Source organism: Cherax quadricarinatus, chromosome 90, assembly GCF_038502225.1.
Source record: "Cherax quadricarinatus isolate ZL_2023a chromosome 90, ASM3850222v1, whole genome shotgun sequence".
Classification (NCBI taxonomy): domain Eukaryota; kingdom Metazoa; phylum Arthropoda; class Malacostraca; order Decapoda; family Parastacidae; genus Cherax; species Cherax quadricarinatus.
Window position 1 is genome coordinate 9,730,974 of NC_091381.1, and position 19,523 is coordinate 9,750,496.

The 19,523-nt window shown below is 48.5% G+C and overlaps 1 protein-coding gene across 1 annotated transcript in view; it reads left to right on the top strand.

Moving 5' to 3' along the window:
- The window catches only part of LOC128693318 (contactin-2-like), a 189,294-nt gene extending 172,387 nt beyond the window's left edge, over positions 1 to 16,907 (top strand). Inside the window, exons 15-16 of the mRNA XM_053782942.2 lie at positions 16,274 to 16,446; positions 16,537 to 16,907. Coding sequence (XP_053638917.2) covers positions 16,274 to 16,446; positions 16,537 to 16,881 — 518 coding nt within the window. The 3' untranslated portion in view covers positions 16,882 to 16,907. The remainder of the gene's footprint in view (positions 1 to 16,273; positions 16,447 to 16,536) is intronic.
- The last annotated feature ends 2,616 nt before the right edge of the window (positions 16,908 to 19,523 follow it).

The following is a 19,523-nucleotide window of genomic DNA, read 5'->3' on the forward strand; positions in this document are numbered from 1 at the left end:
CCAACACAATTAACTAACCCCAACACAATTAACTTACCCCAACACAATTAACTAACCCCAACACAATTAACTTACCCCAACACAATTAACTTACCCCAGCACAATTAACTTACAACAATACAATTAACTTACCCCAACACAATTAACTTACCCCAACACAATTAACCCCAACACAACTTAGCCCAACACAATTAACTTGCCCCAACACAATTGACTTGCCCCAACACAATTAACTTGTTCCATCAATATTAACTTGCCCCAAAACAATTAACTTACCCCAACACAATTAACTTGCCCCAACACAATTGACTTGACCCAACACAATTAACTTGCCCCAAAACAATTAACTTGCCCCATCACAATTAACTTACCCCAACACAATTAACTTGCCCCAACACAATTAACTTGTCCCAACACAATTAACTTACCTCAACACAATTAACTTACCCCAACACAATTAACTTGCCCCAACAAAATTAATTTGCCCCAACACAATTAACTTGCCCAACACAATTAACTTGCTATAACACAATTAACTTGCCCAAAACAATTAACTTACCCCAACACAATTAACTTACCCCAACACAATTAACTTACCCCAACACAATTAACTTGCCCCAACACAATTAACTTGCCCCAACACAATTAACTTGTTCCATCAAAATTAACTTGCCCCAAAACAATTAACTTACCCCAACACAATTAACTTACCCCAACACAATTAACTTGCCCCAACACAATTAACTTGCCACAACACAATTAACTTGCCCCAACACAACCAACTTGCCATAACACAATTAACTTACCCCAACAAAATTAACCCCAACATAATTAACTTGCCTCAACACAAATAACTTTCCCCAACACAATTAACTTGACCGAACACAATTAACTTGCCCCAACACAATTAACTTACCCCAACAAAATTAACCCCAACATAATTAACTTGACCCAACATAATTAACTTGCCCCAACACAACTAACTTGCCCCAACACAATTAACTTACACGAACACAGTTAACCCCAAACACAATTGATTTGCCCCAACACAATTAACTTGACCCAACACAATTAACTTACCCCAACACAGTTAACCCCAACACAATTAATTTGCCCCAACACAATTAACCCTAACACAATTAACTTGCCCCAACAGAGTTAATTTGCCCCTACACAATTAACTTGCACAAACACACTTAACCCCAACATAGTTAACTTGTCCTAACACAATTAACTTGTCCCAACACAATTAACTTTCCACAACAAAATTAACTTGCCCCAACACAATTAACTTGCCCCAAGACAATTAATTTGCCCCAACACAATTAGCGTGCTCCAACAAAATTTATTTACCCAAACGCAATTAACCCCAACACAACCTCTCCCGACTGCCATCACTTTTCTTCTACCTGTCAGTGTCCCCAACTCTCCTTCCCCACTACTTACCTTCCCCACTACTTACCTTCCCCACTACTTACCTTCCCCATTACTTATCTTCCCCACTACTTACCCACCACTGACTTGCCTCCGTCATCCTATTTTGTCTCTTCAACATTCCTTTACCCTTCCTTGCTCTCCAACACTCCTCCCTCACCCCTCCATGTCCATCAACACTACTGCCTCACCCTTCCATGTACACCAACGCTACTGCCTCACCCCTCCCTATCCACCAACACTACTGCCTCACCCCTCCCTATCCACCAACACTACTGCCTCACCCCTCCCTGTCCACCAACACTACTACCTCACCCCTCCCTGTCCACTAACATTACTGCCAAACCCCTCCCTATCCATCAACACTACTGCCTCACCCCTCAATGTCCACCAACTCTACTGCCTCACACCTCCATGTCCACCAACACTACTGCCTCACCCCTCCATGTCCATCAACTCTACTGCCTCACCCCTCCATGTCTACCAACACTACTGCCTCACCCCTCAATGTCCACCAACTCTACTGCCTCACCCCTCCATGTCCACCAACACTACTGCCTCACCCCTCCCTATCCACCAACACTATTGCCTCACCCCTCAATGTCCACCAACACTACTGCATCACCCCTCCCTATCCACCAACACTACTGCCTCATCCCTCCATGTCCATCAACACTACTGCCTCACCCCTCCATGTCCACCAACACTACTGCCTCACCCCTCCCTATCCACCAACACTACTGCCTCACCCCTCAATGTCCACCAACTCTACTGCATCACCCCTCCCTATCCACCAACACTACTGCCTCACTACTCCTTATCCACCAACACTACTGCCTCACCCCTCCCTGTCCACCAACACTACTGCCTCACCCCTCCCTATCCATCAACACTACTGCCTCACCCCTCCATGTCCACCAACTCTACTGCCTCACCCCTCCCTGTCCACCAACACTACTGCCTTACCCCTCCCTATCCACCAACACTACTGCCTCACCCCTCCATGTCCACCAACACTACTGCCTCACCCATCCCTGTCCACCAACACTACTGCCTCACCCATCCCTATCCACAAACACTACTGCCTCACTACTCCCTATCCACCAACACTACTGCCTCACCCCTCCCTCTCCACCAAAACTACTGCCTCACCCCTCCCTGTCCACCAAAACTACTGCCTCACCCCTCCCTATCCACCAACACTACTGCCTCACCCCTCCATGTCCACCAACACTACTGCCTCACCCCTCCATGTCCACCAACTCTACTACCTCACCCCTCCCTGTCCACCAACACTACTGCCTCACTTCTCCCTATCCACCAACACTACTGCCTCACCCCTACATGTCCACCAACACTACTGCCTCATCCCTCCATGTCCACCAACACTACTGCCTCACCCCTCCATGTCCACGAACTCTACTGCCTCACCCCTCCATGACCACCAACTCTACTGCCCCACCCTTCCGTGTCCACCAACATTACTGCCTCACCCCTCCGTGTCCACCAACACTACTACCTCACCCGTCCCTGTCCACCACCTCTACTGCCTCACCCGTCCCTGTCCATCAACTCTATTGCCTCACCCCTCCATACCCACCAACACTACTGCTTCACCCCTCCATGTCCACCAACACTACTGCTTCACCCCTCCATATCCACCAACACTACTGCTTCACCCCTCCATGTCCACCAACTCTACTGCCTCACCCATCCCTGTCCACCAACACTACTGCTTCACCCCTCCATATCCACCAACACTACTGCTTCACCCCCCCCATGTCCACCAACACTACTGCCTCACCCCTCCCTACCCACCAACACTACTGCTTCTCCCCTCCATGTCCACCAACACTACTGCCTCGCCCCTCCCTACCCACCAACACTACTGCCTCACCACCTCCCTATCCACCAACACTTCTGCCTCATCCCTCCATGTCCACCAACACTACTGCCTCACCCCTCCCTACCCTCCAACACTACTGCCTCACCCCTCCATGTCCACCAACACTACTGCCTCACCCCTCCATGTCCACCAACACTACTACCTCACCCCTCCATGTCCACCAACTCTACTGCCTCACCCCTCCATGTCCACCAACACTACTGCCTCACCCATCCCTGTCCACCAACACTACTGCCTCACCCCTCCCTATCCACCAACACTACTGCTTCACTACTTCCGATCCTCCATCACTACTGCCTCACCCCTCCATGTCAACCAACACTACTGCCTCACCCCTCCCTATCCACCAACACTACTGCCTCACCCCCCCATGTCCACCAACTCTACTGCCTCACCCCTCTCTGTCCACCAACACTACTGCCTCACCAATCCCTGTCCACCAACACTACTGCCTCACACCTCCCTATCCACCAACACTACTGCTTCACTACTTCCGATCCACCAACACTACTGCCTCACCCCTCCATGTCCACCAACACTACTGCCTCACCCCTCCCTATCCACCAACACTACTGCCTCACCCCTCCATGCCCACCAACTCTACTGCCTCACCCCTCCCTGTCCACCAACACTGCTGCCTCACCCATCCCTGTCCACCGACACTACTGCCTCACCCCTCCCTATCCACCCACACTACTGCCTCACTACTCCCGATCCACCAACACTACTGCCTCACCCCTCCATGTCCACCAACACTACTGCCTCACCCCTCCCTATCCACCAACACTACTGCCTCACCCCACTATGTCCACCAACTCTACTGCCTCACCCCTCCATGTCCACCAACACTACTGTCTCTCCCCTCGCTGTCCACCAACACTACTGCCTCACTCCTCCCTATCCACCAAAACTACTGTCTCACCCCTACATGTACACCAACACTACTGGCTCATCCCTCCATATCCACCAACACTACTGCCTCACCCCTCCCTATCCACCAACACTACTGCCTCCACCCTCCATGTCCACCAACACTACTGCCTCACCCCTCCATGTCCACCAACACTACTGCTTCACCCCATCATGTGCACCAACACTACTGCCTCTCCCCTCCCTGTCCACCAACACTACTGCCTCACTCCTCCCTATCCACCAAAAATACTGCCTCACCCCTACATGTACACCAACACTACTGCCTCATCCCTCCATGTCCACCAACACTACTGCCTCACCCCTCCCTATCCACCAACACTACTGCCTCAACCCTCCATGTCCACCAACACTACTGCCTCACCCCTCGTGTCCACCAACACTACTGCCTCACATATCCATGTCCACCAACTCTACTGTCTCACCCCTCAATGTCCACCAACACTACTGCCTCACACCTCCGTGTCCACCAACACTACTGCCTCACCCATACATGTCCCTCAACTCTACTGCCTCACCCGTCCATGTCCACCAAAACTACTGCCTCACCCCTCCATGTCCACCAACTCTACTGCCTCACCCCTCCATGTCCACCAACACTACTGCCTCACCTCTCCGTGTCCACCAACACTACTGCCTCACCCCTCCCTGTCAATCATCACTACTGCCTCACCACTCCCTATCCACCAACACTACTGCCTCACCCCTACCTGTCCACCAACACTACTGACTCACCCCTCCCTATCCACCAACACTACTGTCTCACTCCTCCCTATCCACCAACACTACTGCCTCACCCCTACATGTACACTAACACTACTGCCTCATCTCTCCATGTCCACCAACACTACTGCCTCACCCCTCCCTATCCACCAACACTACTGCCTCACCCCTCCATGTCCACCAACACTAATGCCTCACCCCTCCATGTCCACCAACTGTACTGCCTCACCCCTCCATGTCCACCAACACTAATGCCTCACCCCTCCATGTCCACCTTCACTACTGTCTCACCACTCCATGTCCACCAGCACTACTGCTTCACCCCATCATGTTCACAAACACTACTGCCTCTCCCCTCCCTGTCCACCAACACTACTGCCTCACTCCTCCCTATCCACCAACACTACTGCCTCAACCCTCCATGTCCACCAACACTATTGCCTCACCCCTCCATGTCCACCAACACTACTGCTTCACCCCATCATGTCTACCAACACTACTGCCTCTCCCCTCCCTGTCCACCAACACTACTGCCTCACTCCTCCCTATCCACCAAAACCACTGCCTCACCCCAACATGTACACCAACACTACTACCTCATCCCTCCATGTCCACCAACACTACTGCCTCACCCCTCCCTATCCACCAACACTACTGCCTCAACCCTCCATGTCCACCAACACTACTGCCTCACCCCTCCGTGTCCACCAACACTACTGCCTCACCCATCCATGTCCACCAACTCTACTGTCTCACCCCTCTATGTCCACCAACACTACTGCCTCACACCTCCGTGTCCACCAACACTACTGCCTCACCCATACATGTCCCTCAGCTCTACTGCCTCACCCGTCCATGTCCACCAACACTACTGCCTCACCCCTCCATGTCCACCAACTCTACTGCCTCACCCCTCCATGTCCACCAACACTACTGCCTCACCCCTCCGTGTCCACCAACACTACTGCCTCACCCCTCCCTGTCCATCATCACTACTGCCTCACCCCTCCCTATCCACCAACACTACTGCCTCACCCCTCCCTGTCCACCAACACTACTGACTCACCCCTCCTTATCCACCAACACTACTGTCTCACTCCTTCCTATCCACCAACACTACTGCCTCACCCCTACATGTACACCAACACTACTGCCTCATCCCTCCATGTCCACCAACACTACTGCCTCACCCCTCCCTATCCACCAACACTACTGCCTCACCCCTCCATGTCCACCAACACTACTGCCTCACCCCTCCATGTCCACCAACTGTACTGCCTCACCCCTCCATGTCCACCTTCACTACTGTCTCACCACTCCATGTCCACCAGCACTACTGCCTCATCCATCCATGTCCACCAGCACTACTGCCTCATCCATCCATGTCCACCAACACTACTGCCTCACCCCTCCCTATCCACCAACACTACTGCCTCATCCCTCCATGTCCACCAACACTACTGCCTCACCCCTCCATGTCCACCAACTGTACTGCCTCACCCCTCCATGTCCACCTTCACTACTGTCTCACGACTCCATGTCCACCAGCACTACTGCCTCATCCATCCATGTCCACCAACACTACTGCCCCACCCCTCCATGTCCACCAACTCTACTGCTTCACCCCTCCATGTCCAGCAACACTACTGCCTCACCCCTCCATGTCCACCAGCACTACTGCCTCATCCCTCCCTGTCCACCAACACTACTGCCTCACCCCTCCATGTCCACCAACACTACTGCCTCACCCCTCTATGTCCACCAACTATACTGCTTCACCCCTCCATGTCCACCAACACTACTGCCTCACCCCTCGATGTCCTCCAACACTACTGCCTCACCTCTCCATGTCCACCAACACTACTGCCTCACCCGTCCATGTCCATCAACTCTACTGCCTCACCCCTCCATGTCCACCAACACTACTGCCTCACCCCTCCATGTCCACCTTCACTTCAGTCTCACCACTCCATGTCCACCAGCACTACTGTCTCATCCATCCATGTCCACCAACACTACTGACTCACCCCTCCCTGTCCACCAACACTACTGCCTCACCCCTCCCTATCCACCAACACTACTACATCACAACTCCTTATCCACCAACACTACAATCTCACCCCTCCATGTACAGCAACACTTCTGCCTCACCCCTCCATGTCCACCAGCACTACTGCCTCATCCCTCCCTATCCACCAACCCTACTGCCTCACAACTCCCTCTCCACCAACACTTCTGCCTCACCCCTCCCTATCCACCAACACTACTGCCTCACCCCTCCCTGTCCACCAACACTACTGCCTCACCCCTCCCTATCTACCAGCACTACTTCCTCACCCCTCCTTGTCCACCAACACTACTGCCTCACCCCTCCATGTCCACCAACTCCACTGCCTCACCCCTCCGTGTCCACCAACACTACTGCCTCACCCCTCCCTGTCCACCAACACTACTGCCTCACTCCTCCCTATCCACCAACATTACTGCCTCATCCCTCCATGTCCACCAACACTACTGCCTCAACCCTCCCTATCCACCAACACTACTGCATTCACCCCTCCCTGTCCACCAACACTACTGCCTCACCCCTTCCTATCCACTAACTCTACTGCCTCACCCCTCCATCTCCACCAGCTCTACTGCCTCACCCCTCCATGTCCACGAATACGACTGCCTCACCCCTCCCTGTCCACCAACACTACTGCCTCACTCCTCCCTATCCACCAACACTACTGCCTCACTCCTCCCTGTCCATCAACACTACTGCCTCACCCCTTCCTATCCACCAACACTACTGCCTCACCACTCCATGTCCACCAACACTTCTGCCTCACCCCTCAATGTCCACCAACACTACTGCCTCACCCCTCCATGTCCACCAACACTACTGCCTCACCCCTCCATGTCCACCAACACTACTGCCTCACCCCGCCATGTCCACCAGCACTACTGCCTCATCCCTCCCTATCCACCAACACTACTGCCTCACAACTCCCTATCCACCATCACTACTGCCTCACCCCTCCCTATCCACCAACACTACTGCCTCACAACTCCCTATCCACCAACACTACTGCCTCACCCCTCCATGTCCACCAACACTACTGCCTCAGCCCTCCATGTCCACCAACACTACTACCTCACCCCTCCCTGTCCACCAACACTACTGCCTCACCCCTCCCTATCCACCAACACTACTGCCTCACCCCTCCCCCTCCACCAACACTACTGCCTCACCCCTCCCTATCCACCAGCGCTACTGCCTCACGTCTCCATGTCCACCAACACTACTGCCTCACCCTTCCATGTCCACCAACTTCTACTGCCTCACCCTTCCATGTCCACCACCACTACTGCCTCATTCCTCCCTATCCACCAACATTACTGCCTCATCCCTCCATGTCCACCAACACTACTGCCTCACCCTTCCATGTCCACCAACACTACTGCCTCATTCCTCCCTATCCACCAACACTACTGCCTCACCCTTCCATGTCCACCACCACTACTGCCTCATTCCTCCCTATCCACCAACACTACTGCCTCACCCCTTCCTATCCACCAACACTACTGCCTCACCCCTCCATGTCCACCAACACTACTGCCTCACCCCTCCATGTCCACCAACACTACTGCCTCACCCCTCCATGTCCACCAACACTACTGCCTCACCCCTCCATGTCCACCAACACTACTGCCTCACCCCTCCATGTCCACCAACACTACTGCCTCACCCCTCCATGTCCACCAACACTACTGCCTCACCCCTCCATGTCCACCAACACTACTTCCTCACCCCTCCATGTCCACCAACACTACTGCCTCACCCCTCCATGTCCACCAACACTACTGCCTCACCCCTCCATGTCCACCAACACTACTGCCTCACCCCTCCATGTCCACCAACACTACTGCCTCACCCCTCCCTGTGCACCAACACTACTGCCTCACCCCTCCATGTCCACCAACACTACTGCCTCACCCCTCCCTGTGCACCAACACTACTGCCTCACCCCTCCATGTCCACCAACACTACTGCCTCACCCCTCCATGTCCACCAACACTACTGCCTCACCCCTCCATGTCCACCAACACTACTGCCTCACCCCTCCATGTCCACCAACACTACTGCCTCACCCCTCCATGTCCACCAACACTACTGCCTCACCCCTCCATGTCCACCAACACTACTGCCTCACCCCTCCCTGTGCACCAACACTACTGCCCCACCCCTCCATGTCCACCAACACTACTGCCTCACCCCTCCCTGTGCACCAACACTACTGCCTCACCCCTCCATGTCCACCAACACTACTGCCTCACCCCTCCATATCCACCAACACTACTGCCTCACCCCTCCATGTCCACCAACACTACTGCCTCACCCCTCCATGTCCACCAACACTACTGCCTCACCCCTCCATGTCCACCAACACTACTGCCTCACCCCTCCATGTCCACCAACACTACTGCCTCACCCCTCCCTGTGCACCAACACTACTGCCTCACCCCTCCATGTGCACCAACACTACTGCCTCACCCCTCCATGTCCACCAACACTACTGCCTCACCCCTCCCTGTGCACCAACACTACTGCCTCACCCCTCCATGTCCACCAACACTACTGCCTCACCCCTCCATGTCCACCAACACTACTGCCTCACCCCTCCATGTCCACCAACACTACTGCCTCACCCCTCCATGTCCACCAACACTACTGCCTCACCCCTCCCTGTGCACCAACACTACTGCCTCACCCCTCCATGTCCACCAACACTACTGCCTCACCCCTCCATGTCCACCAACACTACTGCCTCACCCCTCCCTGTGCACCAACACTACTGCCTCACCCCTCCATGTCCACCAACACTACTGCCTCACCCCTCCATGTCCACCAACACTACTGCCTCACCCCTCCCTGTGCACCAACACTACTGCCTCACCCCTCCATGTCCACCAACACTACTGCCTCACCCCTCCATGTCCACCAACACTACTGCCTCACCCCTCCCTGTGCACCAACACTACTGCCTCACCCCTCCATGTCCACCAACACTACTGCCTCACCCCTCCATGTCCACCAACACTACTGCCTCACCCCTCCATGTCCACCAACACTACTGCCTCACCCCTCCCTGTGCACCAACACTACTGCCTCACCCCTCCATGTCCACCAACACTACTGCCTCACCCCTCCATGTCCACCAACACTACTGCCTCACCCCTCCATGTCCACCAACAATACTGCCTCACCCCTCCATGTCCACCAACACTACTGCCTCACCCCTCCCTGTGCACCAACACTACTGCCTCACCCCTCCATGTCCACCAACACTACTGCCTCACCCCTCCCTGTGCACCAACACTACTGCCTCACCCCTCCCTGTGCACCAAAACTACTGCCTCACCCCTCCCTGTGCACCAACACTACTGCCTCACCCCTCCCTGTGCACCAACACTACTGCCTCACCCCTCCCTGTGCACCAACACTACTGCCTCACCCCTCCATGTCCACCAACACTACTGCCTCACCCCTCCATATTTGCCAATAATCTTCTTTCATAAAGTTCCCTCTTTTACCCCTCTCTGTCCTCCTAAATCTTTATCTTTCATTCTTTCATCCCTTTACTCACTCCTTTCTGACCTTTCCCTATCCTCCAAAACTGTTCCCTAACATGCCATCAAACACCCGCCACCCCATCACCCGCTTCACTCACCACCCCCATCATTTACCTTCATTTACCACGCCATCATCCTCCCTCATCCACCACCTCTAACTCCCAATCTTCACCCTCCCTCATTAATATGCCATCTTCACCCTCGAAATTTAACGTCACATCTTCACTCTCTCACATTATCACCCCATCTACACCCTCCCACATTAACACCCCAACTACACCCTCCTACATTATCGCCCCATATACACCTTCCCACATTATCACCCCATCTACACCCTCCCACATTATCACCCCATCTACGCCCTCCCACACTAACACCCCATCTACACCCTCCCACATTATCACCCCATCTACACCCTCCCACGTTATCACCCCATGTACGCCCTCTCACAATAACACCCCATCTACACCCTCCCACATTATCACCCCATCTACACCCTCCCACATTATCACCCCATCTACGCCCTCTCACAATAAAACCCCATCTACACCCTCCCACATTATCACCCCATCTACGCCCTCTCACAATAACACCCTATCTACACCCTCCCACATTATCACCCCATCTACACCCTCCCACAATAACACCCCATCTACACCCTATCACATTAACACCCCATCCTCACCCTCCCACATTAACACCCCATCTTCACCCTCCCACATTAGCACCCCATCTTCACCCTCCCACATTAACACCCCATCCACACCCTACCACATTAACACCCCATCTTCACCCTCCCACATCAGCACCCCATGTACACCCTACCACATTAACATCCCATCTTCACCCTCCCACATTAACACCCCACTTCCCTTAATAACTTTCACTTGGTTTCTCCCCAGGAAGCTCTCTCCCCCCCTATACGGGACTCTGTCAAACGTTTTATAAGCATCTGTCTCTCCCCAAGAATCACACTGTCAAACTGTCTATCTCCCCAGGAAGCACTTTTTCAAGTGGATTTTTATTTCCATCTGTCTTTTCTTCAAAACGCATTCTGTTAAACGTTCTGTCTTCCCCTGTCTCTCCCTAAGCAATGTTTCGTCAGATTTTCAGTCTCTTTGTCTCTCTCTATGAAGTACTCTGTCAAAAGTCATTTATCTTTGTCTCTATGATGCACTCTGTCAAAAGTCATTTATCTTTGTCTCTATGAAGTACTCTGTCAAAAGTCATTTATCTTTGTTTCTCTCTAAGGAGCACTCTATTAAATGTTCTTTGTCCTCGTCTAACTCTATGAAGCACATTGTCAAACGTTCTTCATCCTTGTCTCACTGAAATTCGCTGAAGAATGAAATCAGTCATGGGGACTGGAAAAGTCGAATGGGGTAATAACACCCTGGACAGTGAAAGCCCAACAATTGCCATCCTACCAGAAACGTATATGCCACTATCGCAGCAAGGTATGGCAACACCGCATACCAAAACAAAAACAGTGGCGCACAGCTCTTATAGTGGCGCTATTAAGTGGCGATATCCATACTAATCCAGGACCTCAAACTATTTTACAGGTGCAAAACAGGTAGATAACTGACGGTGATAATGATGGTCTAGTAGCTAGGAATTATAACCTTAACTCTATATGTAATGCATACATATAGAACCAATCTTATTATCTCAGACACCACCAGACATATGTATACACTGTACTTAGGTATGAAAGAATAACAGTAAATATACCTTATGTAAAAATATGTAAAGGGTGGGTGCAAAACAGGAATAAATGAAGGGGATGTAAATAGTGTGCTAAAAATATCTAGCCTAGACAGGACTCATAGCAATTTCTTTAAGTTGGAAAATTTCAGATTCAGGAAGGATATAGGAAAGTACTGGTTTGGTAAGAGAGTTGTGGATGAGTGGAACAAACTCCCGAGTACCGTCATAGAAGCTAAGACATTGTGCAGTTTTAAAAATAGGTTAGATAAATACATGAGTGGGTGCGGGTGCATGCGAGTTGTACCTGACTAGCTTGTGCTACTAGGTCAGATGCCGTTCTCCTTCCCTAAGTGAATGTGACCTGACCTGACCTGACTAGGTTAGGGCATTGGCTTAAGCCGGTGGGATAATTGGACCTGCCTGGCATGGGCCAGTAGGTCTGTTTAGTGTTCCTCCTTCCTAATGTTCTTATAATGGATGTGAGTTTGATTATGGTAATGGTACCAGATTTCATTTTGTTTGTAAAAAATTCACTTTGGCAGAGTTACCCTTTAGCAGTGATGACTTAGCTATGGTTTAAAGCGTTGCTTTAAACCTATCTTAGTAGGAAGTAGTTACCGCCCTCCCACTCATGACCAGTTCTTAGAAGACTTTTTGAGAGTCTTGTCCGGACTTGATAACAATTGCGAGACAGTAATATTGGGAGACTTGAATATCTGTTTTCAACAGCAAAATAACGGACTACGTAAAAGGTATAAGGAAATTCTGGGATTAAATAGTTACACTCAACTAATTAATACACCCGGACCACCCATTTCCATCACATATTTTGTAACCGCTCTGAGAACATTAGTCAGTCAGGCGTCATTACCACAGGCCTTAGTGATCATTTCATCATTTCCTGCACCAGGAAATCATTAGGGAACGGATAGGTTAACACAGGACAATTAAAATGAGGTGAACTAGAAACTACAGTAAAGAAATATTGGTAAATAGGATACACAATTGTGACTGGACAGTGGTAAGTTGCACGGACGTAAATGATGCCTGGGGAAGATTCAAAACAATTGTTCACTGTTATCCTTGATAATATTACACCAGATAAAGAGGTTAAGATTAAACAGCGAACCGAACCCTGGATGACTACTGAGATATTAGATAATATGAAATTCAGAGATCAATTGCTAAAATTTTTAAGGCAAACAGACAGGATATTGCAGAGCTAAGTGAATTCCAAAGGGTGAAGAACAGAGTACAGAGGCTTATAAAAGGAGGAAAGGGAAGGCACTATCTCTCAAAAATCGAAGAGTATAAGAGTAACCCCAGAAAGCTCTGGCATCAACTAAAACAGTTGGGGTATAGCCATAAACCAGTAGATAGGTCTAATATAGTACTTACTATCGATAACGAGGTATGCCACGAAACAACTAAAGTGGTGCATTGTTTTAATTCCTAGTACACATCTGTTGCATCAACACTAGTAAGTAAACTACCAGCTGCATCAAATACCTTTAAAACAGACTCAGATAAGTTTTAAACATACTATACCAATAAAGGTGTAACACCAAACAGTTGTCAACTAGTAAGTGTATCTCATGACTTTATTCAAAAAGAACTAAGCAGGTTAAACCCAACTAAGAGCACCGGCCCAGATAACATCTCGTCTAAGTTCCTAGAAGATGGTGCTTCTGAACTGTCAATCCCTTTTGCTCACATAATAAATTTGTCAATCACCACTAATACCGTACCGGAGGGGTTCAAGGAGGCCAGAGTTACTCCTGTCTTCAAGAAAAATAGTAGGTCTGATGTCAGCAACTATAGGCCTGTTAGTATACTCAGTATAATATCTAAAATTCTAGAGAGGGCGGTGTATTCTCAAGTAGTTAAGTACCTTAATGACAACAACATTCTCCATAGCTATCAATCAGGCTTTAGAAGATCTTACTCAACCGACACCTCCCTAATCAGTCTGACGGATTACATGAGAACTGAAATGTCGTTAGGGAACCTCATAGAAATGGTAACCTTAGATTTACAAAAGACGTTCGACACTATCAACCAAAATATATTATGTAAGAAACTTCAAGCTATCGGCATAGGTTCTGTAGACTGGTTTAAGTCCTACCTTAGCAATAGGAAACAAATTGTCAAAATCAACAAAACGGAATCAGAACCCCTGCCGATAACATGAGGAGTTCCCCAAGGTAGTTTCTGGGTCCCTTATTATTCCTATGTTATGTAAACGACTTGCACATCAGTGTCAAGTGCAAACTCCTACTGTATGCAGATGACAGTGCTCTGTTAGTGTCATTTAAAGACCCCAGGATATAGCTAATGTAATAAGATTAGAACTGGAGTCCTGCAGGAAATGGTTAGTAGGCAACAAACTATCGTTACACCTCGGGAAAACGGAAGCCATACTCTTTGGCGCGAAACATAAACTGAGAAGGGAAAATAATTTTAATGTCAGGTGTAATGGGGAACCCAACACTTCAGTTTCCTCAGTAAAATACCTGGGAATCCCCTTTGACCCATGCATGTCAGGAGAACTGATAGGGAACAGTGTAGTAAAGAAAGTGAATGTTAGACTGAAGTTCTTATACAGATAAGTGAAGTGTCTACCTACTGAGGCTCGCAGGACTCTATGTCTAGCCCTTATACAATGTCACATGGACTATACATGCTCTTCATGGTACTCTGCCTTGGCAAAAAAAAAAAACAAAAAAAAAAAAAAACTGAAAGGTGGACTACAAATCACTCAGAACAAAATGGCAAGATTCATCCTTTACCTGGGTCCAAAAGAGCATGTAGGCCAGGATGAATTACAACAACTGGATATGCTGAATGTTGAAGACAGAGTAAAACAGCTGAAGTCTAATCAAGTTTATAAAATTGCTCACAAACAGTGTCCAGAATATCTTGCTGCCAATTTTGTCAAGGTTGGGAACCAAAGCAATCATAACACTAGGGAGAGAGAGCACAACTTTGTAGTACCCACAGTCAGTAGCCAGGCTTCAAACACCTTTTATTGTCCAGCAATAAAGGAATATAACAGACTGCCTGCACATGTCAAAGCCAGTCATAGCATGAACCAGTTCAAGAAGACTGCCAAAAGGTTCCTAATGAAGGTAGTGACAGAAAAGGAGGAGAATTATTTTTTATTTTATTTTTTTTAGCTAACACACATGTAAATACAAATAATTTATTTTACCTTATTCCTAGTATGTCTCCTTTATAGTATAATAATAAGATGCTATGTCCAATATAGTATAATAATAAGGTAGTAAAAGTATCCTAATGGAAATAAGTCACTTTCTCTGATATTTTTGTGTTATCCCAGGTTCTCTACACATATGCTGCTGTGTATGAGAATCTATATAACTGTATTTGTGTATACTTGAATAAACTTACTTACTTACTCTATGAAGCACACTGTCGAACATTCTTTATCCTTGTCTCACTGTTGAACTTCCTTTATCTTTGCCTCTCTCTGTGAAGCACTGTGTCAAAATTTTTTCTTCCATCAGAAATTTATCAATAATTTATTTTCCTAGTGAGGAGAGAGCTAGAAGGGCTTGGCACTGGTCGACGAGGTTTCAGAATTCACCAGTATCTCACAAACCACCAGAGAAACTGCTTAATATTTTAACCTGTTCTAGACCCTATCAATTCGTGACGTGAGAATGGTCCAGGAGGGGTCGAAACTTCGTCTAGGTTCTTGCTGGTTGCCCTTGTATTGTTCTAGCTCTGTATTATGAGTTAGTTATAAGACGTTCTAACTCAGTGTTGCGGTTTACCTGTGAATAATTCCAAACAGTGAATTGTGGGGAAAGTTTAGTATTTTCTCTGCCGCGGTATTGTGGGTTACCTGGTAATTATTCTGCCAATCTCGGAATTGTTGAGTACTTGTGATTATGATATTATTCTCAAGACAGTTATCTGGGTCCCCAGGAGGCAGAGTGGACCTTATGGACCATCTGGGAGCAGCTGACGTCTACACGATATACGGAGACATGGTTGGCAACACTCATCCCGACACTGCTCAAGTCACTGCAGAGATTTCCCAAGCTCACCCTGGCGCTTACGTGAACTCTAACCGCAATGCACATTCTAACTACTCTCAAGTGGAATCAGCTCCTGCCCACGTAGAACCAGCCCACGCCCACGCAGAACCAGTCCACGCCCACGCTGATCCAGCTCATGCCCACGCTGAGCCAGTACACATTCACGCAGAGCCAGTTCATGCCCTTGCGGAATCTCAGCCCCACGTCCACCAATCGCAATATATCCAGCGGGAGTATTCTTCTCCCCTCACTGTCGACATGCACCGCTCTTCTTCCTATCACCACATGCCTCTCACCGCCACCTCTGTTCCAGCGCCCATGTACACCCTCGCTTATGCTATGCCAATCGCCCACACCCAAACCCTGCCCCACCCACGCTCAAGCCACGTGAGGAATCGCAACAATGCACTCCCACTTCAGCGGAGGAGCAGCTTGTATATGGTAAGAATTTCTTTATATTCTTATAATGTGACTTCAACACTTTCAGCAGAATGACAAAAAATCGTAATATTCAATTTTCACCCGAGGTGGCTTTTGACCAGCTTCTTAACTTAAGGAAAAATTAAACTTTATCCAAGTATCCTTAAAATTTTAATTTTTATGATGGTTGTCAAGAATATTGATTTATGTATGTCACCCATACTAAGTATGATAACTTGCTCTTGGTATCACTTCGTATTTTTTAGGTCACTTCACTCGGTAAACTGCACAGGAAAAGACGGCTTCAATATTTTCAAAGCGACCACTATATTTAAGTTTACTTTAGTGTTGGAACTTGGAATGTCGCCAATAGTTTTCATTGATTCTAACAAAAAGTCGAATGAAAGGTGTAACTATCAAGTCAATCGGATACTGTAAGTCAGCCATTTTGTAAGGTTACGTAAGCAAATGTACTTCCTAGAAAATCCAGGTTGGAAAGAACATGATTCTACCAGCATTGTTCTCCGAATATTATAACTTCCTTGAATAAGTAATGTGTAATGAACACTTGTCAGTGCTCAATAATAACCCGCATAAAGACAGAAACACAGGAGATTAAGTGATCTGTACATATAGAGCGACCATTTCTGGGATCCTCTTCTGCTGAAGGATGGGGGGTTGAAATATACAGGTCAAACAACTTCCTGGGTATCTGTCTCCTTGTGGGTCTTTTGTTGAGCATAAACTCTTTGTTTATAGACCATTGTTCAGTCGCGGTCGAGAGCTCATCTAAGTGATGTGCCTACATCTCTTGTATGCCAGTCATACATCACGTCCCTTATCTCACGCCAGCTTATCACGAATAAACCATACCACGGGAGGGGATAGAACCGACGATCAGAGAGTCTCAAAACTCCAGACCGACGCGTTAGCCACTGGACCAGCTAGCCACAGTAAGATAAATCTATACTGTCGCAAAGAGTTACTATACGGCTATCAGAGGTAGGGTTCGTCAGGAAACAGGACAAGTGTTTCCTGACGAGGGTCTTAGGTGAGGACCCGCCGTTGTAGTTTCTGATCAGACATGCCAAGTCCGACATTCTTAATACGAATTCTATGGTATCTTAACACTTATTACCTGTCACAAGATACAGTAATTTCAATATATTTATATTCATGGAGTGAATGATGGTGAAAGTTTTTCTTTTTCGGGCCACCCTGCCTTGGTGGGAATCGGCCAGTGTGATAAAAAAAAAAAATCAAATTGTTGACCGTGGTCTTTGAAGTGTATGGTGTTAAGTTTGATAAGTAAGAGTACTATGATATACTATCTCAAACTTGTAATTAAGAGAAAATTCAGCGAAATTTGTGATGCTTAATAAAGTTTATCGGATAAATCTATAAATGCTCTAGAAATAATTATTAATGTCATACCCTGTTTTACTTTTCCGAGAATGAATTATTAGGATCAAAAAAAAAAAAGAAAAACAGACAAAAGAACAGCCACAAAAACCGTAAGACAATTCATTACTAATGTAAGGGATATACCGAGTGGCGGGTCAGTCACTAATGTAAGGGATATACCGAGTGGCGGGTCAGTCACTAATGTAAGGGATATACCGAGTGGTGGGTCAGTCACTAATGTAAGGGATATACCGAGTGGTGGGTCAGTCACTAATGTAAGGGATATACCGAGTGGTGGGTCAGTCACTAATGTAAGGGATATACCGAGTGGTGGGTCAGTCACTAATGTAAGGGATATACCGAGTGGTGGGTCAGTCACTAATGTAAGGGATATACCGAGTGGTGGGTCAGTCACTAATGTAAGGGATATACCGAGTGGTGGGTCAGTCACTAATGTAAGGGATATACCGAGTGGTGGGTCAGTCACTAATGTAAGGGACATACCGAGTGGTGGGTCAGTCACTAATGTAAGGGATATACCGAGTGGTGGGTCAGTCACTAATGTAAGGGATATACCGAGTGGTGGGTCAGTCACTAATGTAAGGGATATACCGAGTGGCGGGTCAGTCACTAATGTAAGGGATATACCGAGTGGTGGGTCAGTCACTAATGTAAGGGATATACCGAGTGGCGGGTCAGTCACTAATGTAAGGGACATACCGAGTGGTGGGTCAGTCACTAATGTAAGGGATATACCGAGTGGTGGGTCAGTCACTAATGTAAGGGATATACCGAGTGGTGGGTCAGTCACTAATGTAAGGGATATACCGAGTGGCGGGTCAGTCACTAATGTAAGGGATATACCGAGTGGTGGGTCAGTCACTAATGTAAGGGATATACCGAGTGGCGGGTCAGTCACTAATGTAAGGGATATACCGAGTGGCGGGTCAGTCACTAATGTAAGGGATATACCGAGTGGCGGGTCAGTCACTAATGTAAGGGATATACCGAGTGGTGGGTCAGTCACTAATGTAAGGGATATACCGAGTGGTGGGTCAGTCACTAATGTAAGGGATATACCGAGTGGTGGGTCAGTCACTAATGTAAGGGATATACCGAGTGGTGGGTCAGTCACTAATGTAAGGGATATACCGAGTGGTGGGTCAGTCACTAATGTAAGGGATATACCGAGTGGCGGGTCAGTCACTAATGTAAGGGATATACCGAGTGGTGGGTCAGTCACTAATGTAAGGGATATACCGAGTGGCGGGTCAGTCACTAATGTAAGGGATATACCGAGTGGCGGGTCAGTC